Source organism: Trichechus manatus, unplaced genomic scaffold (genome assembly GCF_000243295.1).
Source record: "Trichechus manatus latirostris isolate Lorelei unplaced genomic scaffold, TriManLat1.0 scaffold00003, whole genome shotgun sequence".
In the NCBI taxonomy this organism is placed as follows: domain Eukaryota; kingdom Metazoa; phylum Chordata; class Mammalia; order Sirenia; family Trichechidae; genus Trichechus; species Trichechus manatus.
In genome coordinates, this window is record NW_004443939.1 from 7,444,540 (window position 1) to 7,470,842 (window position 26,303).

At 39.5% G+C, this 26,303-nt stretch overlaps 1 protein-coding gene across 3 annotated transcripts in view; it reads left to right on the forward strand.

Moving 5' to 3' along the window:
* The window catches only part of NFIA (nuclear factor I A), a 406,515-nt gene that overhangs the window by 290,102 nt on the left and 90,110 nt on the right, over positions 1-26,303 (forward strand). For all 3 annotated transcript variants that reach the window (XM_004368998.2, XM_023730604.1, XM_023730612.1), the window contains exon 6: positions 4,584-4,711. In XM_004368998.2, the coding sequence (XP_004369055.1) occupies positions 4,584-4,711 (128 nt within the window). The remainder of the gene's footprint in view (positions 1-4,583; positions 4,712-26,303) is intronic.

Here is a 26,303-nt window from a genome sequence, read left to right on the forward strand (position 1 = left end):
TAACCATAGGTACTGTATTCCTTCAAGGTAAACAGCTCCAGAATCCCAGAAAGGGTAGTGTAAAAATTGGAATAAAATACATATTTTATCCAAAATAACTTCATCAAGATAAACCAGCTGTCAAATCTGAGAAGTCAGTAACCTTTGTTTTACTTCCTGGCATTTCTGACTTTCTTCACTCCTGGATCTTCTTCTCTCCTCCATCCTGTACCTCCACCCTCTAGACATTTATCTTGTGTCAACCCCTGAAAGACCTTCCTTTCAAACTAAGCCGTCAGCTGATAACTACAGATCCTTTCACTTTAGGATTTAATACCTGCATGGAGTATTTGTACTATATTAGAGGGTGCTAAGGAAATCACAAGGCTTTAAAAACTCAGAGAAGTATTAATAATGGCAGAATGATCAACAATGAAGTCGGCCTTTTGAGTTGGAGCCCTAACTGGCATCCCCTTGAATCATGACATTTGGATGAATTCTTGTCACGTATACAGCTGTTTCTAAGAAAATAGCCCAGTTCAGCAATTGTTGTACACCTGCCTTGAGCTAGATGCTATGGTAGAACAAAGCAACTAATACTAAATATAGAAGGAGGCCAGAAACCGTATGGGAAGATGGGAAAGACTGTTGTGTTGTGAGCCTGGACCAAAAATTATGCTGTAAATTTATCCCTGAGCTTCCTGCTTGCCAAGGCAAAAAAGGGTAATAGGGAATTTACTTTACATTTTCTAATAAAAGGAAATATTGGAAATTCCTTCAAAGAAACCATCTGTTTTTCTGGTTCTGTGTATTAGAAGGAATTTTTTGGGTATAAGGGAGTTCCTTTAGGTGCAGTTTTATATAATACATAAAAATGTTCTTCAAATGGCTAGTTTTCATTAAACGGTAAGGAAAGCCAAAGAAAGAATATTAACTAAGCTATTAAAGACATTTACGTTGGGTCCTAAGCTAGTGTGGTCCACGTATGTGGCTTTTCTGTAGTCTAGCTTAAGTGGGAATAGAACATAATGGCTAAGAATGCTGGAATGCCAACTTTAGTGATTAGAATTCCTTTTCTTAAACTGGACCCTCCACATTTTTATTTGCATTGCTGCGATAGCCTCTTAGTTGTTTCTCTGCCTCTAGGCTCTCTGTCCTCCCCTTTCCCGCTTTGTCTTCCCAAACCCATCATTCACACAGCTGCCAGTATGACCTTTCTAAAATATAACTCTGATGTCACTCCCCTGTATAGAGTGTGTCTGGGGTTCTCCATTGTTTGTAGGATGAACTCCAAGCACCAATATCTTCTGTAACCTGCACCTCCCTCATCTTTCAGTGTGCCTCTCCTTCAACTTCAGCCATACCATACACCTGGCAGTTCTCTGAATGTGCCACACTTTACACTCTCCCTCAGGGTGATGTTCAGAAGGGTAGATAACCTGTATGACCTGGGCATCACCGAGCAGAACAGATGCCACCCTGCCCCAATGCTTGGGCAAGGTCCTGCAAGGCCCCCTGATGTGCCAGACATTACCCTTTAGTGTTAGGATCATGAGTATGCCCTGGGGCAAAGCTGGGATGGGAAGATTGGGAGAAACTTATGGGGCTTGAGAAAAATGGCAGATTGCCAATTGGTATAAAAGGGTGGTAGTAATGTCAGAACCTGTCTAACTTCAGGGGGGATGATGAGAATCAAGATCAGCATAAAGCTGATCCCTATGAGGTGGAGGTCAGACATAGCTCTACTCTCTCACTTTTCTACCAATTCTGACACACTAGCCGTCCTCCCCATAGCACTCTCTACTTCTCTGCTGGGTTTGATAATTTGTTGCAAGGGCCACAGAGAACTCACAGACCATACTTACTTACCACTTAGTTAAGTGGTTTATTCAGGAACAGGGTACAACTCAGGATCAGAATCAACAGGGTACAACTCAGGATCAGGATCAGGAAGCACGCAGGCCAAGTCTGGAAGGCTCCCCTGAAGAGGAGAGCACATCCCTCCCCTCTTTGGTGCAGGACAGCTCTCTCAGCTCCTCTAGGCCATTCAAACAAGCAGGCCCTTCTCTCTGCCATGCAGCCCCCTGAAGACAGGCCTGTCTGCCTTCGACCTCCCTTTCGTTGGCTTCTCCACTGCTAACTGACCCAACTCATAGGCGGTGTAGCAGTTTTGTTCAGCGTTCTTAGCAGCACTGCTAGTAGCACGTTTCTGCCATCACCATCGGCTGTGCCACAGGGCCTCTTTCGGGCCTGTCACTGCCAGCTCTGCCACTGGGCCCCTTTTGGGCCTCTCAGTGTCCTCAGTGTTACAGCTCTCAGCCCGTGTTACAGCTCTTTTAGGAGGTTCCTTGCCTCCTCTCTCTCTGCTTCTTCTCTCATCTTCCTTCCTTCTGCTTCTATCTGCTTTCTTCTTTCTGGCTACTCACCTCTGTGGGGTTGGCAGCATATATAAGCAAACTCCTCGTCAATTTCAAGGCATGGCCCTCCCACCAGGGGGCCACGAACTGACCAATCCCCTCTTGGTAGGCCACAGACATTTCATTTGCCGAGTAAGGTAGAGTCACGTCATTTGCATAGCATATTGACCAATCCCTGCAAGGTGCATACCAATCCTAGGCAGGCTGCAGCCCAGGGCCAGACGAAAAGTATCAGACCATAAGTTGTTTACAGTGTACACAAGAAATGTCAATCAACCTAGACAAAGTAACAAACCCTCTGGGGTAGAAAACTAGGGCAAAGGTAACTCCTCAGGGCTTGGGGAAAAATCTCTCAAGCTGTTTTTCCAAAGAACCAAGGCAAAGGGCCACATAAAGGAACTCATTTCACCACAATTGGTAAAGAAGTATTTCAGTATTTTAAAACCCAGAATGGTTGCCTGAGTGGTACACCAGTTGAAACAGCCTGTTTCTTCCCTGTCTCCTTGATACTCACTCTTAAAGACTCAGCTCGAGAGCTATTTCCTTTAGGAAGCCTTTCCTGACCTCTCAGGCGTATCATTGTTCCCTTCCTCCATTGTGTGAACACTATATCCTATGCTTGGTCCCATCCGAATACCTGTATCTCTCTTTTGCACAATTTTGCTGATTTATCTGTATCCATCCACTAGACTGTGAACTCCATAAAGTCATTGCCCATGTCTGAGTCATCTCTCTATCCCAGCACTTAGCATAACACCTGGCACATAGGAGGTACCCAGTGAGTGTTTGTTGAATGAGGATGTATATTAAAAATCCTGTACCCTGACAGATAAGGAAGATCTTTTCCAGCAAGCATACTCAATAGGTATGAAATCTACCCCTTATGCTAGTGTGTTGGTGTCTTGTTTCCTAGTGCTGCTGTAATAGAAATACCACGAGTGGGTAACTTTAAAGAACAGAAATTTTCTCATAGTTGTAGAGGCTAGAAGTCCACATTCAGAGTGTGGCTCTAAAGGAAGGTCCTTCTTTTTCTATTTCAGCTTCTAGTAGCCTTCAATCCTTGGAGTTCCTGGGCTTGTAGATTCATCTCCCTCTGTCATCATCAGATAGCATCTGTCCGTCTTCCCCCATTTGTGCTTGCTTGTCTCTGCTTCTATGCTACTCGTTGTAACTCAGAAGTGATTAGGTTTAGGACACAGCCTACACTGAGAGGGCCTCATTAACATAACAAAGAAAACCTTCTTTCTGGACAGGATCCCATCCACAGGTACAGGGGTTAGAATTCCAACATATTTTTGGGGAGCACAATTCAATCCATAACAGTGATGTTATCAGTTAAGACAACTAGAATAAGAATAGCAGCTTATAGCATTTCCCTGTCTTTTCACTTCTGAAGCCTCAAATTGGGGGAAAATATTCAGTCCGTCAACCAAAGGACATATCACGCATTCTGGAAGTTTCTCAACTATACCTTTCCAAAAAACAAAGATCATTGCCTGATAGACTAGAACTTTATTTTGGTAACCTGTATATAAAGGAAGGGCATAATTTATCAGACCACTCTTTTTCTAACACCCCTTGTTCTCACAGGGCAGTGGGCTCCTTCATCCTAACTTAATGTTTCATCCACTGTTTTATCTCAAGTGTCTAGAGCAGTACCTGGATTATTGTAACTATGTAGTAAATGTTTGCTGAGTGAGCAAATTCAAGTTGAAGATGAGAAAACATGGCCAAAAAAAACAAAAAAATCCAAGCTTTTCTTGAAAGGTCATGAGCCTTGATTTTTATCCTTTCTGGGATGAACTTATGTCTAGGTACGTTGCCAATGGCCAGGTCCCAGCCACTGCCTGGGGAGATAGGAAACATGGGCTTTTGGCTGGCAATTCCAGGTGGAGGCAAGAGCAGAGCCAGCCACCAGTTCCTCAAAGGAGAAAGGAACAGGATGTGGCAGCAGCAGCAGCTTGAGTGACAATAAAAATCAAACCCAGACACTTGGAACAACACATACCCAAGACTGTGCTCCACCTCCAGTGATTCACCAAACTGAGCAAGAGCTTAAAAGGAGTCCTAGAACTACATGAAGTAGCCCAATTGCTTCCTTCCTTGGCTTGCTTTCAACCAGAGGTGCAATGTCCAGAAAAAGGTGGTTTGGATTGCTTTTAAACATTTACCCGTTTGCTATTTCAGCTCCACAAAGCGCCTCAAGTCTGTGGAGGATGAAATGGACAGTCCTGGTGAAGAGCCATTTTATACAGGCCAAGGGCGCTCCCCAGGAAGTGGCAGTCAGTCAAGCGGATGGCATGAAGTGGAGCCAGGTAAGCAGGGTGGCAATGGGATGTGGCTAACACTGTGCAGTTGAAAATGCACATGGGGTTCCATAAGGGGCATGCAAGTCAAGAAAGAAAGCTCGGGGAAGTTTACTTTTGCAGTATGAACACTTGTTTGTATTGTACTCTGATTGCCACCTTTATAGAAGGGTGACTGTGACTGTACCAGTACCAGTTGCTGCCGAGTTGATTTCAACTCATGTCAACCCCATGTGTGTCAGAGTAGAACTGAGCTCCATTGGGTTTTCAATGGCTGATTTTTCGGAAGTGCTCTACTTTTCTTTTCTTCTAAGGTGCCTCTGGGCAGTCTCCGCCAACCTTTTGATTAGCTGTTTAGTGCATTAACTCTTTGCACCATCAGAGACTCCTAACTAGGTTTTTGGTTTATTATCTTTTAGTGATAGTAATAATAATCTATCAAAATTTGCAACTGGATTGATATTGTTAGAAAGGAGAATGGGCTACACTTTATACCGGGATTTTTATAAAATGAGGATACTTTGTAATCTTTTTTCTGTTACTGGGTATCAACATTTTTTTTCCCCTTTTTAATGGAACTACTATCTTTACGTTCATCTTTACTGAACAAATGATAACTGCTAGTCTAACTTCCTATGGTAGACTAGTCTGGGCTCGGGAGTCTTGGAAGGGAATGTAAATAATTCTGATAGCAGAAGCTTTGTGAAACCTTTTTCGATGTATAACTTCCACATGGGTAGGGGGGAGTGTTGTCCAGTGCAGAGTCAGGTGGGTACAGAAGACAGAATGTGGGCTTTGGAATCAGACAGACTGTAAGCCTGCCTCCAGCTTCTGCTGGCTGTGGGATTGTTGGCAAATTACCTAAACTCTCTGAGCCTAAGTGGCCCCATTTTTATAATCTGACAATAATAACAATAACAGCTATTTCACTATTCTTGGGGATTAAATGAGGTTAACATACATAGTCTATCTATGAGGCAACATACATAACCCCTCTAAGAATTATACCAAGGATGGTGATGCAGTGGTTAAGAGCTCAGCTGCTAACGGAAAGGTTGGTAGTTCAAACTTAACCAGCTGCTCCGCGGGAGAAAGACCCAGTGATCTGCTCCTGAAAAGATTACAGGCTAAAAAACTATGGGGCAGTTCTGCTCTGTCACATGGAGTTGCTATGAGCTGAAATCAACTCGACAGCACCTAACAACAAAAACAAGAATTATACCTAATATAGAGCAAGTATGAAAAAAATGTTTTCTGTCTTCCCCTACCCACGCCTCAGAGTAATTCCCTGCAAGAACAGACAAGCACCAAGAAAATATATGAACTAACCCCATCATCTTCGTATCTTAATTCCCTCTTCTCCTCCCTAACATGTCAAAAGACAACCCTCGGAGAGTGTGATTATAAAGAAATAGCAAGAAAGAGGTACTTGGGATGATGAAACTGCTCTGTATCCTGATTGCGGTGATGATTACATGAATTTATACAAGTGTTAAAATTCATGGAAGTGTACGCCCTTCACCACACACAGGCACAAAAAAGTCGCTTTTACTGTATGGTAATGGAAAACACACCTCAGGCCCTACTGGCTGGATCCTTTATGTTGCTTCCTTCACTGAAATGCAGAAATTTCACTTTGCCTGGCTGCTCCCTAGTAATCCTGTCACTCATCTCATCTCATTCATTCAACAATTTAATTGGATCCTTTCTCTGTGTGAGGCACTATGCCAGGTTCTTGGAATTCGAAGACAGATAGGAAGGCTATGGCCGCTGATTTCAGGGGATCCACAATCAAGGGTGGGATGCAGACACATAAACAGATCATTACACAATGGTGGGGGAAATGCAGAAATGGCGATATTAAGCCTCTGGCACCTTCTTTTTCTAATTACTACCAGCACAACAGTCAGCTGTGATGATTCCTCTATCAAGGTCCTGCATCAGCTTCACTCCACACTCATACTCATGCCAGTTAGCCTAGAGTTGCTAAGAAACCTAGCCTAAGTGAAAACGAAAATGCTGACTGCTCATGGCCATTAACTGCATCATCAGCATGACCTCAGCATAGTGCCAATGAAAAGTTTATGTGCTATTAAAAAATTAAAAGATGTAAAATTTCTTTGAACCCTTTTTAAAAGGCTAATTAGAGTCCTAGCCAATCTACTTGCATCAAAAAAATCCAACCAAACCAGTTGCCGTCAGGTCAGTCTGACTCATGGCGACCCCATGTGTGTCAGAGTAGAACTGAGCTCCACAGGGTTTTCAAGGCTGTAATCTTTGAAAAGCAGATCACCAGGTCTTTGTTCCAAGGTGCCTCTGTGCGGGTTCAAACCTCCAACCCTTGGGTTCGTAGTCAAGTGCTTAACTGTTTGTGTCACCTAGGGATTCTTACCTGCTTCAGTGAGAGTCAAAATCAAGATATGTAAGTTTGGTACCTTTGTGCTCAAGTATTGTACTGATGCATTTTTACACACATTGAAGCTGCTTTATTATGTTGATGTGCAGGAAGCTCCTCTAACACTAGATGTTCTCTGGAAATCTCCTAAGTAGATTTCTTTTGGGGGTGTTTGGGGGTAGTAGGGTTGGTTGAAAATAAAGTACTTTGGCCTAGTGATTCTTATTCAGCATAATGTCTTCCTATTCCCATCCACACATGATTTAAATGATCATAAATTTTAGTATCTGAGTATCTGTATCCTTTGCACTTATTAAATAGCTAATGTTTAATGGCTGAATCTTTTTTGGGAGGAGACCAGATATGTATATTTATATATACATATATATGTGTGTTTGTGTGTGTATATATATATATACACACACATATGTATGTATAGTCTTCTTAAAGAAATCCCCCACAACTGTATTCCCAGACTGATTCTGCATTCTCTACTCCCATTTCATTACCGAAAAATGCAGTTTCATGTATACGTACGTGAGGAGTGGGAAGGACAGTGGATAAATGTACGTTTGGCCATATTCAGCATAGAAAGTCATAATTGAAACAGGGCCTGAGGGGACATTAAAACTCAACTGAAGGATATTGCACATGTTCATGGTGACTTTGGTGTCATTAACTCACACCAGCCATTTTAAATGGATAATTTATGCTGCCAGATGGTCCTTTTTGGGGATTTTCCATCAAGCCCAATCCCCTTTTTGGCACAGAGAACACCTTTCTGTTGTTCCCACACTTAACCGGGCCTGCATAGCTTTTCCCCAGGGGTCCAGTTGATTGAGTAGGAGGCTTTTAGTGGTTCACTCATGTAAATTACCTTCAGAAATATGTTGGGAGTTATGTATATCTGAATGCACTGGGCAACGTCTTGGTTGCCTACGTTGGGATAATGTTCTCAAACAAGTACTAAAGGATGCTTCGTTTATGCTTCAGATGTGACACGGGAAGCAAGGCCTCTACTTACTCCTTACTCACAGACCCTTGCATCTGTTTACCTGCCCCCAAATGCTTTTTCAGGACTCCTCGGCCAAAAGAAGGCCGAAGGTTGCCAGAAGAGACAAATCTCCTTGAGCAACAGGAAGGCTTTGGAAAGTAAAACAAACCAGACATGCAGTAAATTACATGGGCTCTTTCAAACGTCTTTTGTAGTATCCTGTTCCCCGTTAGTTTATCTCAGCACTTTCAGTGCACAGCTTGTATTATCTGGGAAGAAGGGCATAGGAGATTAAAGATGATGTTAGTTTAAAAAAAAAATCAGACAACCGCAAGCTGACTTTTGATTCTCTTACAATGCCTCATTTGTTCCCTCCGCTTAGTTTCGTTTTCCAGTTATCGCAAAACTGGGTTAGATTTGAAGCTTTGAAGCTAATCATGCACTGATGAAATGAGTCCTCTGAAATTCCACCAAGCAAAATGGAACATACCATCAACACTTGTTTATCTGTACAAATGAAGAATTGCAGAGAACTGATAATGCAAATAAATAGGAAGGAAACTACTAATGCAAATAAATACGAACGCAAGTGCTTACACTGGGTCAGACGCTGTGCATGGTGCTATCACATACATGGTAAAAATTATAGTTACAATTATTTGAGTACCTACTGTGTGCCAATAGTTTTTAGTACCCTCATTTAAAACATGCTAGATAGGATCATTTTGCTTTTATAGAGATGAAAACTAAGACTCAGAAAGGTTAAATGACTTGCCCAAGGCCTCACAGATAGTAAATCAGTGGATTTGGAAAATTTAAACCAAAATCTGATTTCAGAGTATAAGTTTCATCTTCTATGTTTACAAACCTCTTTTGCCATAAATGATATGCTTGTATCTTAAGGTTTCATATCCTGGTCTTGTACTTAAAATTTTTAAAGTAATAAAACTAAGAAAGAACTCATCCGGAAGACCAGAGAAATCTCTGTTACCCTCTCCCAACCCCTTGCCGTGCATTATTTACAACCTAGGGCAGCATAGGAATATGGGTACTAAATACACGTAGGACACAATACATAAGCAACTAGTATTAACTGTTAACAAAATTTAGTATTATCAAGGAGCCCTGGTGGCACAGTGGTGAAGCACTCAGCTGCTAACCAAAAGGTCGGTGGTTCAAACCCATCAGCCACTCCAAGGGAGAAGGATGTGGCAGTCTGCTTCTCTAAAGATCACAGCCTTGGAAACCCTATAGGGCAGTTCTCCTCTGTTCTATAGGGTTGCTATGAGTTGGAATGGATAGTTTCCCCATAAAATTAAAGAATGCTCAGGTTTCGGGTCTTTGTTCAAGTAACACCCAAACTAAAATAGCCGCCAACTCTCTCCCCATCACCCTATCATCCACAGTCCTGCTTTACTTCCCTCATACCACTATCTACTGTTAGTGTCTCTCTTCTCTGTCAAGAATATAGACTCCGTAAGCACTGGGACTTTGTCTTTTCCACTGCTGTATCCCCAGCACCATAACAGCATCTGACACATAATAAAAACCAATCACAAATGATCAACAATTACTCTAAAGCACATGTGAGAGGGTAAGGGGCCAGGGAAACCAGATTACTGGGAATAAAATGTTGTGAACAACGTAACCAATGTCTGTGAACAATTTGTGTAGTAATTGTTAAATGGGAACCTTACTTGCTGTGTAACCTTTCACTGAAAACATGAAAAAAATTATTTAAAAAAAGATAAGTTGCCCTCAAGTCAGCTCCGACTCATGGTGAGCCCATGTGTATCAGAGTAGACCTGAGCTCCATAGGGTTTTCAATGACTGACTTTTCAGAAGTAGATACCAGGACATTCTTCTGAGGTGCCACTGGGTGGACTCAAACCTCCAACCGTTCAGTTTGTGTAGCCAAGTGCATTAACCATTTGCACTACCCAGGACTCTTGGCACATAATAGATATTTAACAAATATTGATTGAATGAATGAGTAAAGTCGCAAAGCAGAGAATTTTAGGTGCTACCAGTAAACTTGAAAGCAGAATTTGTTATAATAATCCTCTCAAAATTGATGCTTACTGTATTTTCAATCTGCAGGCTATTATTCAGCCAAATCCAATTATTAACTAGTGTGCTAATGGTTATGCCCTAGACTACTAGCCAAAAGGTTGGTGGTTCAAACCCACACAGAGGTGCCTCGAAAGACAGGCTTGGCAGTCTGCTTCTGAAAGCTCACAGCCTTGAAAATGCTATGGAGCAGTTCTATTTTGCACGCAAGGGCTCGCCATGAGTTGGAATTGACTCGATAGCAACTAACAGCGACATTAAGCAAAAAGATCACTAAGGCTCAGCCAAGTACTCCATTTATTAGTAGTAGTGTATAAAACTTATAATATTATAAGTCTCCCTCACCTTTAAGGGCATTCCTTTAAATGAATCAAACTTTTTTAAAGAAAATTGTTTATTAAAAGTTCGCTATCAAGAATCCCGGTAGTGAACCCTTTAGAGAATTTTTTTTTTTTTTTTTTTGGTAGTTTACATAATCTCCTCGATTTATCTATGTTTGAAATTTTTCGGATTTCTCTATCAAATTTTTTCCTATATTAAGTGTAAGAAACGCCCGCATAGGACAGTTCAGACCCTTGCTACTCAAAGTGTAGTCTGAGGACCTGCAACGTGGTGTCACCTGGGAGCTTATTAAATATGCAGAATCTCAGGCCCCACCCAGACCGACTGATGTTTAATAAGATCTTCAGGTGATTCTTATGCACTTGAAAAAAAAAAAGAAAAAACCGCTGCCTTCGAGTCAATAGGGTTTGAAAAAGTGCTGATTTGGGCTACTCATTTGTTCCTTTATATAGGCTCTGGCCACTAAATCTTTGCCTGTAAGTGACTTTAACATTTAAGTCTTGTGTTCCCTACCCTTTCTCCCTCCTTTAGGTAGGAATGTCTTTGAAACTCTTTGAGATAGGTAGAAATCTAAATAATTTTCAAACAGATCAGAGAAGACCATGAACTTGGTGGTTCACACAGTGTTTAGATACCTCACAACAGGAAAGAAAGTTCCCTCGTCTAACCCAAGCCCTTCTCCTCCAGTTTAAGTGCTGGTCCAGTGGAGCCCCCGTGGTGTGCAGTGGTTGAGAGCTATGGCTGCTAACCAAAAGGTCAGCAGCTCAAATCCACCAGCTGCTTCTTAGAAACCCTATGGGGCAGATCTACTCTGTCCTATAGGGTTGCTACGAGTCAGAATCGACTTGACGGCAACAAGTTTGGGTTTGGTTTACATGAAGAAGAATGGCTGGTCATCTAATCATTATAATTCAGGTCAATCCAAGTCTTTATTAAGTGTTTGTGCAGTATACTAGATTAGGTACAAAGATGACTGTCAAGTCCCCATCTTCAAGGGCAAACTTCTTTAGTTCCTCAGTGTCAGTCACTGTCCATAAAATGGGAACTATTGTTTCTGCCCTGTCCGTGTAACAAAGTTATAACAGTCAAATGAGGTAATGAAGGCTGAAGTCCTTTGTTTAAAAGGTAATGTTCTCTGATCATGTGAAATATCACCATTACTGTTATTGAGGTAGACAGACCTTACCCAGCTGTGACTGAAAGCAGACTGGGAGACTGGGTTAAGTGCTACAAGAGTAGAGAGCTGTTAAATCGGCTTGGAGAATTGGGGACACTTTCCTCAAAAGGTGTTGATTAAACTGAATTTCAATTGAAGTGAACAAAGGAAGGGACACCCTAAAGGGAAAAGATTCGAGTAGTTAAAAGTGAGAAGTGAAGTCTCTTAACCTCTCAACCATTAGTATATGTAAATTTAAATTGTATTCATATACATTGAACCCTGTGAGAGCTGGCACTCAACAGGACTGCCTTGGTTTTCCAGGTCTTGCAAGTTTTCCACCTTTGACAGGGTGCAGTCTTACCACTTTTCTATCGCTTGTTTTAGTGGAAAATATCTGACGTTTCCTTCTCTGACAGGTCTCTGCCTTACACAGGTTCCGACTTCTGCAGGTTTTACTGTATCTTCCTTCTTAAGTTGCAGGGCGGCGCTGTGGCTATCCTATGAACCCCTTTCAGGTTCTCTGTGTCCCCAAAATGGGGAACTTATACCAAGCGTCCAGTGGGCTTCAGGGATTACTGAGTTGTACCACTTCCAGACCACACCCATATTGAGCACATACATATCAGTCAGAGTCAGCCGACCTGAAATAGTACTACTTTTTACCATGAAATTATGCTACTGTTTCGTGAAATTTAGTGCCGTGTTTGAAAACAGGAATAAGAGGAACCTTACATTCTCTCCTATAGAAAATATTCAAAATTCTAACATGCCTTCAGTTATATGGTGATTGTATAACCTTATCAACAGACACAATTATATTTGCCAAGATGCTGGAGTTTCAAATAGTTCAGGGAAAACTTTTGAAGTTAAATTTTGTAAGTGATCATTTAAGTTGGAGTTCTTTTCTTAAAAACGTTCAGAAGGGAATTTCTTCCTGAAGAGTAACTAGTCTCCAGTTTTGAAGGTCAGAATTAAGCACTGTAATAGTGATTAAGTAAAGAAATATTTTATTGTTTAAAGACAGTTGTAGAAAAAAATTTGATAAACATTTGCCCAACCAGCAGCCCAGGGCATTTAGGACCAGGGTTCAGTGTTTCATTTAGGACTGGGGTTCAGTTGGATTTTATACACTTACGTGGGCTCCTTGTAATTTTAAATATCACCTATTAGGTTCACTTGGACGCCCACCTCTGCCAGTCCTGATATGACTGCCAACCATCATTCCCCAGTTGTAAGAGTGAGGAAGTTGACCAACCTATACTTGTAGCTGAGACACACAGGAGGCCCATTATCGATGCCAATAAAAAGGCAGTAGACTGGTAACAATAGTACATTGATCATGGACACATCGCTGCACTAGCATATATTAGGGAAAATGATTAAATCTCCTGCAATCGCCTGCTGTAATGGGAATAGTCAGTGTTACAGAACATTGCCATAGGATCAATGTCTTGGCTTTTCTTCTGCATTTAAGGAGCAGTGGGAAGGCATCATTCTGTAACAACATTCTCTTGCATTATCACTTTAGTATTGGCACCTGCTTATTAGAGACTGGGCACCAGGGAACATGGTGCAGTAACGAGGGGCCTGATTTTTAGTGACCCTTCTTTGTTAGAGAAATTTAATCCAAAGACGAGGTTATGACAGGAAAGCTAGATTACAAAATAAGCACTATAACCACTCTTCAAAAATGTCCTTACCTTATTTATCAAGGCTTTTTTTTTCTTTTTTTTTTTAAGCTAGGAAAGTGCCTAAAATAACCCTCCTTGTAACTGGTATCTACAAGGTTACCTATTAGAAGAAAAATACTCTTCTCACATATATACACACTGTGTGTGTGTCTGTGTGTGATACATATATATATATATATATATATATATATGAGATAAAGCATGGTTACAAAAATTATTGTTACAGTCTCGATGTCTACTGTTATAGCTGGCACATGGTAGGCCTGCAGTCACTATTTGTTGAATGGGTAAATAAATAATAAGATGGAGACCACACATGTCTTATCTTGTCCTCTGAGTAGGGTGAAGTGCTCAGGAAGCAGAGTGCTGAGTACATTGGCTGAATGCGTGAGTGCAGCCCCACTTGCATCTGAGAACCCAGATGCACAATTCTGTGAATACAGAGGCTCCCAGAAAAACAGATGCTGCATTTCAGCTGGTCTTGTCTGAGTAAATAAATTACCCAAACTCCCAAATTTTTAATTCCATGTTTGGAAATGAGGCTGTGTAAATATTCTAGAAGAGAAGGAAAAAAGAGATGTAACTTATAACCTAAGGTTTATATGTGAAATCTTCCTCCTTGCCCTGTTCCTGTCACCATCGTTAACCTGGCCCAGTGTGTTAGGTAGCAAAGTGCTGGCTCATCTTGTGGCCTGTAGTTAGCAGGTTGTAACAAGGAACTTGGAAGCAAATTTTGTTCCAACCACAACAATCTTCGTAGACTTGCTGGGAGGGAGAAAATAAGAGAGAATTAAAATATTGGAAAAAAAAAAAAATAGGTCCCTGGGAGGTACAAACAGTTTGTGCTCGTCTGCTAACAGAAAGGTTGACAGTTTGAACTAACCCAGTGGCACCTTGGAAGAAAGGCCTGGTGGTCTACTTCTGAAAGATCATAGCCATTGAAAACTGTGGATCAGTTCTACTTTGTGACACATGGAGTTGCCATGAGTTGAAGTCGACTTGATGGCAATGGGTTTGGTTTGATATAAAGAGGAAAAAGTACAAACCAGGAATAAAAAATGTACAATTCTAGTATTCTGCCATGAACAAGCCTGGAACATGTAGCAAACTACTTCTCCTGTCATAACCCTATCTTTGGATTAAATTTCTCTGATAAAGGAGAAAATGATGTTCATTTTTGCATCTGTGAGCATTAGGGATAATAAAACAGCCCACCTTCCTAGCTTATAGCCTTGAAAAGAGCAAATGAAAGATATTAAAAACCGGAACTAACTTTTATTAAGCGCCAGCTGTGTGCAAGGTACTATGCAAGGCACTCTACATAGAGTACTTTTTTATATGTATTTAAAGTACGCTTAATAAACTATAAAACTTTTTACAAATGTTACAGATTTTTTTTGGTAAACACTTTAAAACTTTCAAGTGCTATATGAGTTTAGGTTATTATGAAATTAAATTGAAAACATAAGTGTATATTATATGCAAAGCACTGGGCGTATAAACAATAAACATGACAGAAGAGAGAGTAACTGGTTAAACAAGTACCCAGAGGCTGTCATGTTGTTGTCAGGTGCCCTTGAATTGGTTCTGACTCACAGCGACCCAACGTACAACAGAGCGAAACACTGCCGGTCCTGTGCCTTCCTCACAGTCATTGCTATGTTTGAGCCCACTGTTACAGCCACAGTATCAATCCGTCTCATTGAGGGTCTTCCTCTTTTTCGCATACCCTCTACTTTATCAAGTATGATGTCCTTCTTCAGGGAATGGTCCCTCCTGATAACATGTCCAAAGTACGTGAGATGAAGTCTCACCATCCTTGCTTCTATAATGGCTGCAGTACAAGTAATAGACTAAGATCAACATCATACAAGTTAGGAGTTTATTCGCTGGCTTAGACCACAAATATCCTCCCTTGTAACTGTTTGAAAGCTGGTGCATCAACCATTCCATTATTAAAGGGGCATCAGTGAATGCTGGTCATAATATTAGAGCTTACCTTTTCTTATCTCTCAGTAGCATATAGAGAGTTGACATGTTAGGAAGCCCTCAGGAAGTGTGTGAGGCAGTGCCATCCTATTCCAACCAAAGATACATCGTTCTGCACCCACGGACTCAAGCCTCCTTTGCCTGAAACAGGCAGTTTCTGACTTGCGGGTAGGATAATTGGCCAGAAATTTAAGCAAATATTTGACTTAGAGAAGACAGAATTATTCCGAACTGGAATTAAACTCACACACACACAAAACCAGAAAGTATAGTTGGAAGAGGAGAAACAAAAGATAAAATGATGATAGGTAGATAGGTATGTAGGTGGATGGATGGATGGGTGGACAGGTAAGTAGCTAGAGAGATCAGACTTACCCAAGAGTTGGTTGTTTTTTTTTTTCCTTTATCTTATAAACATTACAAAATATTTATAGAAGTCAAACAGCAAGTATTTTTAATCTCTGGCATAAAGAGAAAAAAATATTTATTTAAACAATGTCCTTACTTCCTCTGTTCTATTCTATGAAGTAGTTCTTACAAAGTAGATATTTCATAGACTCAAGTAATACCACAATCTAATTAGCAATTAAAAATCAATTTTCTTGTATTTTGTCACTGGAATGCTGCTAAAATTTTAAGTACGTAAGTGTTCTATAAGTAATAGTAATAGCTAATGTTTATTGAGCACTTTCTATGGACCATATGCTGTTCTAAGCTGTGTGTGTGTGTGTCTACATGTATATATTCCTTTAATTTGTAATAAAATTCTGCAGATCACTAATAATACTATATTCAGAGTTATTTTCCTCTCATATGTTTTTGTATTTTTTCCTGAATACTGATAATTCTATTTAAGTGTTAAATAATCAAGAACAACAGTTTTTATGAAAGAAAGTTTTGTCGTTTTTGGCCATTAATGTTTTTAGTACATAGTTTTTAATACTCCAGCATAAGAGGCTTTTATGTAGGAAATGGGGGAAAGAAGGAAGAAAGAGTCCTCAGCCCATGCAGACCCCAGGAGTCAATAGCTTTTCCTCATCTAAGATGCATGAATTGGTCCCAAACCACCTGGAGCAAAGGAGAATGAATAACACCAAAGACACAAGGAAAGTATTAGCCAAAGAGACAGAAAGGGCCACATAAACCAGAGACTTCATCAGCCTGAGACCAGAAGAACTAGATGGTGCCTGGCTACCAACAGTGACTGCCCTGACAGGGAACACAACAGAGGAGCAGGAGAAAAGTGGGATGCAGGACTCAAATTCTAATAAAAAGACCAGACTTAATGGTTTGACTGAGACTGGAGGGACCCCGGAAGGCATGGCCGCCGGACTCTCTGTTAGCCCCAAACTAAAACCATTCCCATGGCCAACTCTTCAAAGATTAGACTGTACTATAGGACATAAAGTGATACTTGTGAAGAGTGTGCTTCTTAGCTCAAGTAGATTATATGAGACTAAATGGGCAGCTCTCATCCAGAGGCGCGATGAGAAGGCAGAGAGGTTCAGGAGCTGATTGAATGGACACAGGAAATCTGGGGTGGAAAAGAGGAGTGTGCTGTCACAGTATAGGGAGAGCAACCAGGGTCACATAACAATGTATGTATAAATTTTTGTATGAGACACTAACTTGAATTGTAAACTTTCATTTAAAGCACAACAATTAAAAAAACAGAAAAGAATTGAAAGAATTAAAAGAAGCTTTTCCTCTCGTGCTGTGCAGCAGTTTCTGAAGGGCTGTGCACATTCCAATTGCTTCCCTTCTCAGCAGAGGATTACAATAATGCCTATTTATCCAACTCTATCCATCCAAGGATTTCAAACACATCATAAACTCATCAATTAATCAAAGACATGGCACCCATTTCGAGATGATGGGTGAAATACATCCTAAAAGATTACGAGAAATACTCAACATCGACATGGTAAATCAGTGACTACTTCCTGATGGATTCTTGAACAACACCCCACGTATTAAAATGGAGAGGGTTCTCTCCAGCAGCTGGATCACAGTGAAAGTATGTCTCTCAAATGCGAGAAAACTTTAGGAATATGAAAGCTACTTTATTTTGAAGCATCTCTTAAACATGATGAAAAATTAAACTTAGATAAAATGACTGAACCCATTTACATTCAGTTAGTTGATTTGCCTCTTCAGAGTACAGTATTAATGACCTCCCTTTCTTAACAATTAAAAACCCCTCTGAAACCTTTGGAGTTTTAAATACTGGGTTACTTTTGTTCTTGGTTCTCTGGTCTGTTGGGAGCGAGCAAGTCTGTGCCCATGGTTCAGCGCCTTCAGCCCACTGTGGAGAATTGGCATTAGGGACAGCTTCAAATGTTTGGTATTTATTCAGATAAGACTCCTGCACTTCGGAGTTTTAATGTGGTGCAAACATTTTATTCTTCATTTTTAAGAAACAATTCAATCTCTAGGGCTTTCTCACTTTGTATATAATGAGAAGTAGTTAAAAGTTGTCATTTGCATAGTTGGGAATGCACTCATGTCATTAGAAATTCAACGAATGGCAACCCAGTATCCATTTCTATTCTGAAGTATCCTCTGTTGTACCAGATTATACTGCCATGTTAGCTAGCTCAACCCAGAAATCACTTAACTGTGATTAGTTCCCAAGATTAATGAATGCTAGGATATCATGATTACTTGTGACTTAATGCCATTCAGAATTTGCCATCTGCTTTTCAGCCATTTCATGAACCTGGCTGAAGAGAGCTTTATCAAAATGGCTGTGCAACATCTCTCATGCTTTAACACTCTTTAGAGGTTTACGTGAGCAGCACATTGACATTTTAAAGTCAGAGTACCCGTGTAAGGATTAAAAGTAGTATGGGATGCCTAAGAACACTTTTCAGGACCAGTTATTCTTTGATATTTATCACTTCATGGTGATGACACCTGCTTCTAATTTTAAGAGTTCTTTCTTCCAATAGGTAATTTTTTTTCTTCAGAAAAGAAATCTTATCCTCAAAAGACTTAACTAGTAATTTCTCTTCTTTTGATGTGCTTGATATTTTTTTGAGTTTGTCCATCATCATTGAAGTTTCAACATGTCTTTAGTTTAAAAAAATTTTTTTTTTCTGGTAACACATAGTTATCATTTTGGGTTACATAAATTTATGTACTAAGCATACGTTTTGAGACTTTTACAGGGATGTCATTTGTTGTAAATGTCATTATCTGCTACTTGGCCTACTTGACAGTTGTCTTAAGTTGACTAAAGCCAGAGAAATAGATAAACTTTCCTTTTGGGGAGCAGTCCGGTAAGTAACTCACATTCAGTACCCATATTTGGTTGTCTTTCATATTCACGGACAAGGTTGGTGGTAGTTGTCATTTGTGGGTAGTAAGTGGAGGGAATAAACAGAGAGGACCCAGTTTTGTCTGTTTAGACGCATTTGGTAACGGTCCTTTGGTTTGGGTTGGCTAGCCTAGTGTGGTTTACTTTTTCTCTATCTTTTATAAAGACCTTTTCCTCACAGGTGCTGGATAAAGTTCAATACATGAGTGGAAGAAGCTGCAAAAGATGGTATATAGCTAGCAACCCATTCTGATTGGCCTGTGGGGAATTGTCTGTATAAAATTGGATCCTTCTGTTGGGTTCCAAAAAAAAGTGTGAATGTGAAAGAGAAGTACTAAATCATGACTCCAGAGAAAATGTCAGCCATGAGCAGTTTTTAGTTTAAGTGAAAACCGAACTTTAGGATTTGGACAAATAAGACAAGGAGAAAAGAAGTGAATCATTAACTCCTATGTAAAAACATCATGCTTTTTCAAGTTTCGCCGTACTTGAATGAGACACCCAACAACGATTGTGACTGTATGGAGCTAGCTCGTTTAGTTAATTGATATGAAAACCTCTGCCAAGCATTTACCCTTAGTGTCAGGTAAGTTATTTTTAATAAAATATTTCCAAGATATGAAGACAGTTTAAAAAACGGCACTGTTTCTAATAATTGAACTCATAAGTAAACGAATCTGTCATTACGATGTCAGAAAGAGTGACGCTGAGCAGAAACAGCCTGCTAATCCCTCTCAGATAAGTATTTAACATAATTAGACAGACACCATCTCGTCTGTTGAATATAACATTAATCAGAGGTCTAGCTTTACACAAAATACTTTTTTCTAATACGTCATTGTTGTTGAAAAGACACTGTTTTCTCAGAGAGCAGGCGTGCTTCAGAAGATGACTCATGTAGTTGTGTGATTCAAAGAAGTACAGTTATCTTGCTTTTTTTCTTGTTTTGCATTTATTTACCTGTTTGTTTTAACAGTGTTTAGGAACAGTGTGATCTTTTTGCATCCACAAAGCTGTTTTTAAAGTTAGTGGTTCATCTGATATTTTGTAAAATATCAGTATAATGAGTATTCTTGAACTTGAAGTATTTTTTAAGCTCATCTAAAATGAAGGCATGACTCTTATAGAGAGAGGTTTTCTTAAAACTAATGAGCCAAAAGCTTTCCGTATGAAATAAGAGCTCAAGAGAGAACCTCTTTCTGTGGAAAACTTCAGTTACAATGATGAAATGTGTTGTCCTCTTCCAGCATCCACAGGCATTGCCTTTTTAAAAAATCCATTTTCTTTTGCTGTGTAGCTTGTAACTTGAACTGTGAACCACTGAATAGTTAAAAAGTGGTATCAGCTCAGTTCATTGCACAACTCTGTCTTCGCACTTTCTCCGCTACTGAAAGGCCTTTGAAGGCAAAGAATAAGGTTGTTAAAGGATGGCAGGCAGATTGCACTAAGTAACAGGTGGAAGTCAAAGTAGTTTATTTGTGGGGATGAACAGAGTACAGAGATGAAAAATCAAATGCTTTGCCATAATAAGGTTTAGCAAGAAAGTGCTGACTACACTAAGCTTAGATTCTAGCTGACAGAACCTTTTCTAGTATTCATTACTTGATTTCACAGTGGAAGCAATTTGAAGAGGCCTAAAATTGTATTTTTTCTTTCCCTCTGAAATATTTCAATCAGTTTCAAATTTTTACTTTAAACAAAGTGATAGGTGCTCTGTTTGTATCCAAGGAACGTTGAGACTAACAGAGCCCCAGTGCCTCTCACTCAGAGGAGGCTTGTCTGAAACAGGGACCATCACAGACTACCCATCTCTTCCAAATTAAATTTTACCCGAAGGACCTTTCACCTCCAAGCTTTCAGTCATGTTTTATCTGATAGAAGTGAACATATTTAATAAACAACTTTATGATCGAAACGTATGAGATATGCAGAGAAAAAATAACTAGCAAAGTATTTACAAACTAGAGCACTGGATTACCCTGAGCTATTGAAAGTGGGGAGGAAATACAGTTCTGTATTTGTATAGAGCATATGTTTTGCTTTCGGAATTTAAAAAAAGCGTCAAACATGTTGGAAAAAAATACAAAAGTAAAGTCTGCCTGCTGTTGGACAGAGAGAGCAAAAAAATAAAACGTTATTTGATATCATATAGACCAGAGCTGTTTAGTAGCACTTTCGTCAGTGATGGGCATGTTTTATATCTACGCCGTCCAGTAACATAGCAACTAACTTCATGTGGCTATTGAGCACTTGAAATGTGGCTATGCTACTGAACAACTGGGTTTTTAAGTTTATTTAGTTTTAATTAATTTAAAATAAGCAGCCACAAGTGGTTAGCAGATACCATATTGAACAGAGTAGATATAAAGCAAACATACGTATGGCTGAGTTTTTAAATTTTCTGCTGGATATCTAGGCAGAATGAATAAAACATTAGGCTGTATTATACTACACTTATTTTTGGCACAAAGAAAATAATTTGGTTTTCTAAGAAATTTCTTCTTTATGCTCAGTCCTTCTGTGAATATGTGTGATTGCTCTGTTGAGCCAAAATCAATCCTTCCCTTAACACATGGGACGTGGGGAGTGGGATGGGTAGGGAGCAAATGGGGAGACAAGGGAATCTCCAACTTCTTGTAAGTATATGGAGCACAAAATACGATTTTTTTTTAAATTTCAGTCCTAACACTGGGGTGTCTATGTCTACCCTGAAAGGAGAGGAAATCCCCTAAAGAGTCAAGAGTCTTTATTGTTGGCACAGAAACCAGATTTTTGTATGACATTTTCCTTGCACCTATTCTTTATTCTCTCTGACTGTAAATTTTTGCTCACAAATGGACATTTGGAATGCATTAGAGAACTCATCATTTCTTTCCTCCCGAATAATCCATATAATTTTTACTCCATATTTCCATTTTTTAAAAATTGAAGAAATCACTTGTATCACCAAGCATGTTAAATCACCTGAACTTCTTTATGATGTGGTAATTCTTACAGGGGTCCTTTCAGCTCTTTTTAAATGGCTACATATAGAGTAAGAAGGATAAACCTCAGAAGCAATATTAACTTTCATTTTATTCTCCCCATCATAAAAATGATTTTAAAACATTTTGATTCACTGAAAAAGGTTAAAAGTCAAAATAGTCTGAATGTTTTACCTTTTTTTATTGTTGCGTGTGTTAATCGTAATAAATTACATTAGAATGAATCTTAATGGATTTTATCATTAGGACACAAATCTAAGATGAGTGCTGTATCTTCAGCTGCCTCTTAGTGTCACACAGCATGTTTATGCCCACAGGAACAGAATGGTCCCTTTACTGTAGAATTAATCTAACCAGTCACAGGCTTTATTTAGCATCACAGAGAGAGGTGATCTATCACAAGGTATAGCTGAAATGGCCCTGGAAAGGCCCTGTTCTTGCCTATGTGGGAATTGCTAGAGGGTGCAGCAGAGTCTGTACCTGGAAGAGATGAGCCTAAACATAAATCTGCTGGTGGTGGAGGACTTGCAAAAATATGGTACTGGTACTCAGCTTTCATCCTGTGCTTGAGGAATGTCACCGAAATTTGTGCTGACACTGTTAGCCTGACAGAGATGACTGGGCTGTCTATTCCCCACATTCAGAACTGAAGGTGTAGGTGAATCTGAATCTGAGAACAGTCAAAGTCGTATTTAGCATGTCATTCAGGTTTAGCACTTTTGCAGGAAGGAAGTTGTTTAAACACCATTAATAAACTCAGTTTTAATCTAGCTCAAGATTGATTTGTATCAATAAGATAGTTTAATCGGCAGTGTTTTTTGTTTTTGTTTTTTTTTCCAGAAAGAGGCATCTTGGTAGGAGATGGTACATTGGAAGGAGCCAGGACTTTCACCTGCTGGTTTCAAATCCTGGCTCCTTACATATTATTTGTGTTAAGAGCTATGGCTGCTAACCAAAAAGGTCTGCAGTTCAAATCCACCAGACATTCCTTGGAAACCGTATGGGGCAGTTCTACTCTGTCCTGTAGGGTCGCTATGAATCAGAATCAACTCGACAGCAATGGGTTTGGTTTGGTTTTCGGTTTTCACCTCCCTAAGGGCTTTTCTACTTCAATGATCTTCTCTTTCTTTTGAGTCATTACTTTCCATCTGCTGGACCATTTTCATCAGCATGCAAGCATGCTCTTCTGTCTCTTGTTTTCAGAAAGCTCTCCTTTGCTTCCCTCCATCTCCTTGTAACTAAACCAGTTCTAGTTGAGTTGATTCCAACTCATGGCAACCCCATGTGAGTCAGAGTAGAACTGTGTTCCACAGGGTTTTCAGTGACTTATTTTTTGGAAGAAGATTGCCAGGCCTTTCTTTTGAGGTCCTTCTGGGTGGACTGGAACCTTCAACCTTTCGTTTAGCAGCTGAGTACATTAACTGCTTGCACACTTGCATTCCCCTTATAGCTACCACCTCATTTCTCTGCTCCCCTCTACAGACTAATTTCATGAAGGGTTGACTGTACTCATTTTCTTTACTTCTTCACTTCCCATTGACTTTGTAAACTATTCTAACCTATCTTGCATGCAACTTACTCTCCTGGAGCTCCTTTTTCAAGATCACCAGAAACATCCATGTTACCAAATTGAGCGGACCCTCTGTCTTCATTATATTTGACCTCTCAGTAGCATTCAATTCAGTCAAACACAACCTCCTCCTTGAAACATTCTTTTCTTACTTTCTGTAAAATTGCAGTCCTATTGGACTTTCCTATGAGTGAAATGCCTCAACTTATTTGTGTAACTATTTGACGATAACTTTAGTAGCTCAGAGGCCTTCCTTGATTTCAAGACTTAACTAAATTCTAAATAATTATGTGTGCTACAGTAGAGCTTCTGGTTAAGTGAGGTATTACCACATTATAATGTAGTTTTAGGCTCGTAAGATATCAGTGAGTCTCAAAAGGGCTGGGAGGCATTGTGGAAGAAACAGATTGTTGAATAGGTAAGAGGCCTATTGTGTTAAATGTGCATATACTGTTTTATGTAAGAATATGTGTGTATACAATTTTTGCAATTCAACATCTTGAGTCATTATTTTCTCCTTAATCCATGTAATATTTATATCTTGAATGTTCTATGTTAGAATCACTTATCATCCATTCATGTGTTTAATAAAATCTTAACCGATCTTTACTAAAGTTAAAAAAAAAATTTTAGTGTATAAGATAAGATGATTCTTAGCAGACTTTAGAGTTGCCTTTATTTTTATGTATTCTTTTGAGGCTGTGATACAGCCTTTCTTTCATTATTTTCTTTAGGCAGTTGAATTAGAAACTTCAGCTGTAAATAAACTTTATTGACTTTGATAGGACGCAGTTTCTAAAGCATATGAGGGAGACAGCTAGAGGAAGTGTGACGTTTTATAAAATATGTACAGAGACCTGGGTTTGAAATATCACTTAATAGTTGTATGATCTTCAGCAAGTTGCTTGACATCGCTTGACACTTAGATTTTGTAGCATTGAGTTATGGGTACGATAATAATACTTATCTGAGAAGATATTGTGAGGATTTGAGATCTTTGTAAGTACATTGCAGGTAGTAACCAAAAACCCGTTGCCATCGAGTCAGTTCCGACTCATAGCAACCCTACGGGACAGAGTAGAACTGCCTCATAGGGTTTCTAAGGAGCAGCTGGTAGATTCGAGCTGCCAACCTTTTGGTTAGCAGCCACGCTCTTAACCACTGCACCATAGGTACTCCATAATTTGCAGTTAATATTTTCAGTCTGTTTTCTGGGAATGATCGATATGCCCAGGTTTGGTGATCATCTCTTTAGCTGCCTCCTGGCTCCTTGAACCCCTAAAGGGATGAAGGCTTTCAACAGCCTGTAGGTTTCAGTAATAGTTATTCTGGTAATAATGGTAGTAAAGATAGGTTGTTAGGAATTAGATGATGACAACAGACAGGAGAACATTCAAAGTCAAACATAAACAACCAAAACTTAGAGCCATTTGTGATCCTCTCTAACCTGCTTATATATTGGATTTTAAAAATGAAGTACAGAGTTTTTTTGTTTTCAGTTTCTCCCAAACAGATTGTGACTATGAATGAGCATTATTGAAACTAAACTTTCTGTTCTTGGCTTTCACACTTTGAAGAAAGAAACATATACCAGTTAAATCTCCTCTGACAACTGGAATTAAATCACCCAAACTCTTACAACAGACAAGATAAGGTCCTGTTTCCCTAAGCCGCATTTACCTGGGCTGATTTCCTGGAGAATGAATTTTTGAATAAGTCTGCTAACAAAGGAAGCACTAACTCTGACTTTGTGGCAGGTTTCCTTTTTAAAAATTCAGTCTGTTGTTCAATTGTCACTGGAGTAATTATATTTTATTTTGATCTTTCCGTCTTCCTCCTTTCCGTTAATTTTGTAGCTCCTTTAACTCCTAAAAGTATCCCCTTTAAGAAGCTTTCTCAAGCATAGAACAACTTTGTACTTCCCTCTATATTCTGTAGGAGTTCCTTCAGAATTGTTACTATGGATTCCATAGTCAAAGTGCTTGATAAAGTTCCTAATTTGGAGGAGAGGAAGAGGTTGAAATCAATTATGATTTTTTCTTGTTTCTTCTGTTTAATTTCTGGAACATTGGGTTATAGCAAAAAGTTACCTAAACCAAAGCTTGGTTTGTAGTAGGAGACCCTGAAAATTATTTTTGAATTTTTTCATTATTCCAGTTCATTTTTGTTATTGGTGTTTCTTGAAAAGATAGACACTCTCAAAAGTGTTCATGATCTTTGGAAATAACTTATTAATCCTTTTCCTAATAAGATGTCTCATCATTATCTATGGGTAAGTGTAGGCTAGTGGAAAACTTCACAACCCAAAATAGACTAGATAAAAATAGCTAAAACTTCCATAATTCTAGAGGGTAATTAGTGTACAGCTACTAACCAAAAGGTCAGCAGTTCAAATCTAACAGGCTGCTCCTTGGACACCCTATGGGGCAGTTCTGCTCTGTCCTATAGGGTTGCTGTGAGCCAGAATTGACTTGACAGCAATGATTTGTTTTTTTGGAAGATATGTGTGTGTGTATGTATGAATATGTGTATGTATACACACACACATATATATATGTAAAGAGAGAGAGAGAGTCAGATTTATTTCAAAGGAATGGCTCACATGATTGTAGGGGCTGGCAAGTCCAAAATCTGTAGATCAGGCAACAGGCTGGAGACTTCAGCAGGCTTTTGTCCCAAGATCTGTATATTAGGTGACAGAGTGAGAGTGAAGAGAGAGAGTTCTGACAACATATCTGTTAGTAGTATGGAGGCAGAACACACCCTAAGGAAACACTTTTCAACTGATTGATTAATTACATTATATTACATTATGGGAGGTGATTACATTATATTAGATTGCATTATGGAACAGCAACTAGACTAGTGTTTGACCAAACCACTGGGAACCCTAGCCTAGTCAGGTTGGCACATAAAATTAACCATCACAGGCACCTTAATTACAAATGCAAAAATCCCTTCACCTTTGCAATATAGCATAACCTAATCATTGATGTTTACCTGTGTTTTATTGACTATGCAAAGGCATTCGACTGTGTGGATCATAACAAATTATGGATAACATTGCAAAGAATGGGAATTCCAGAAC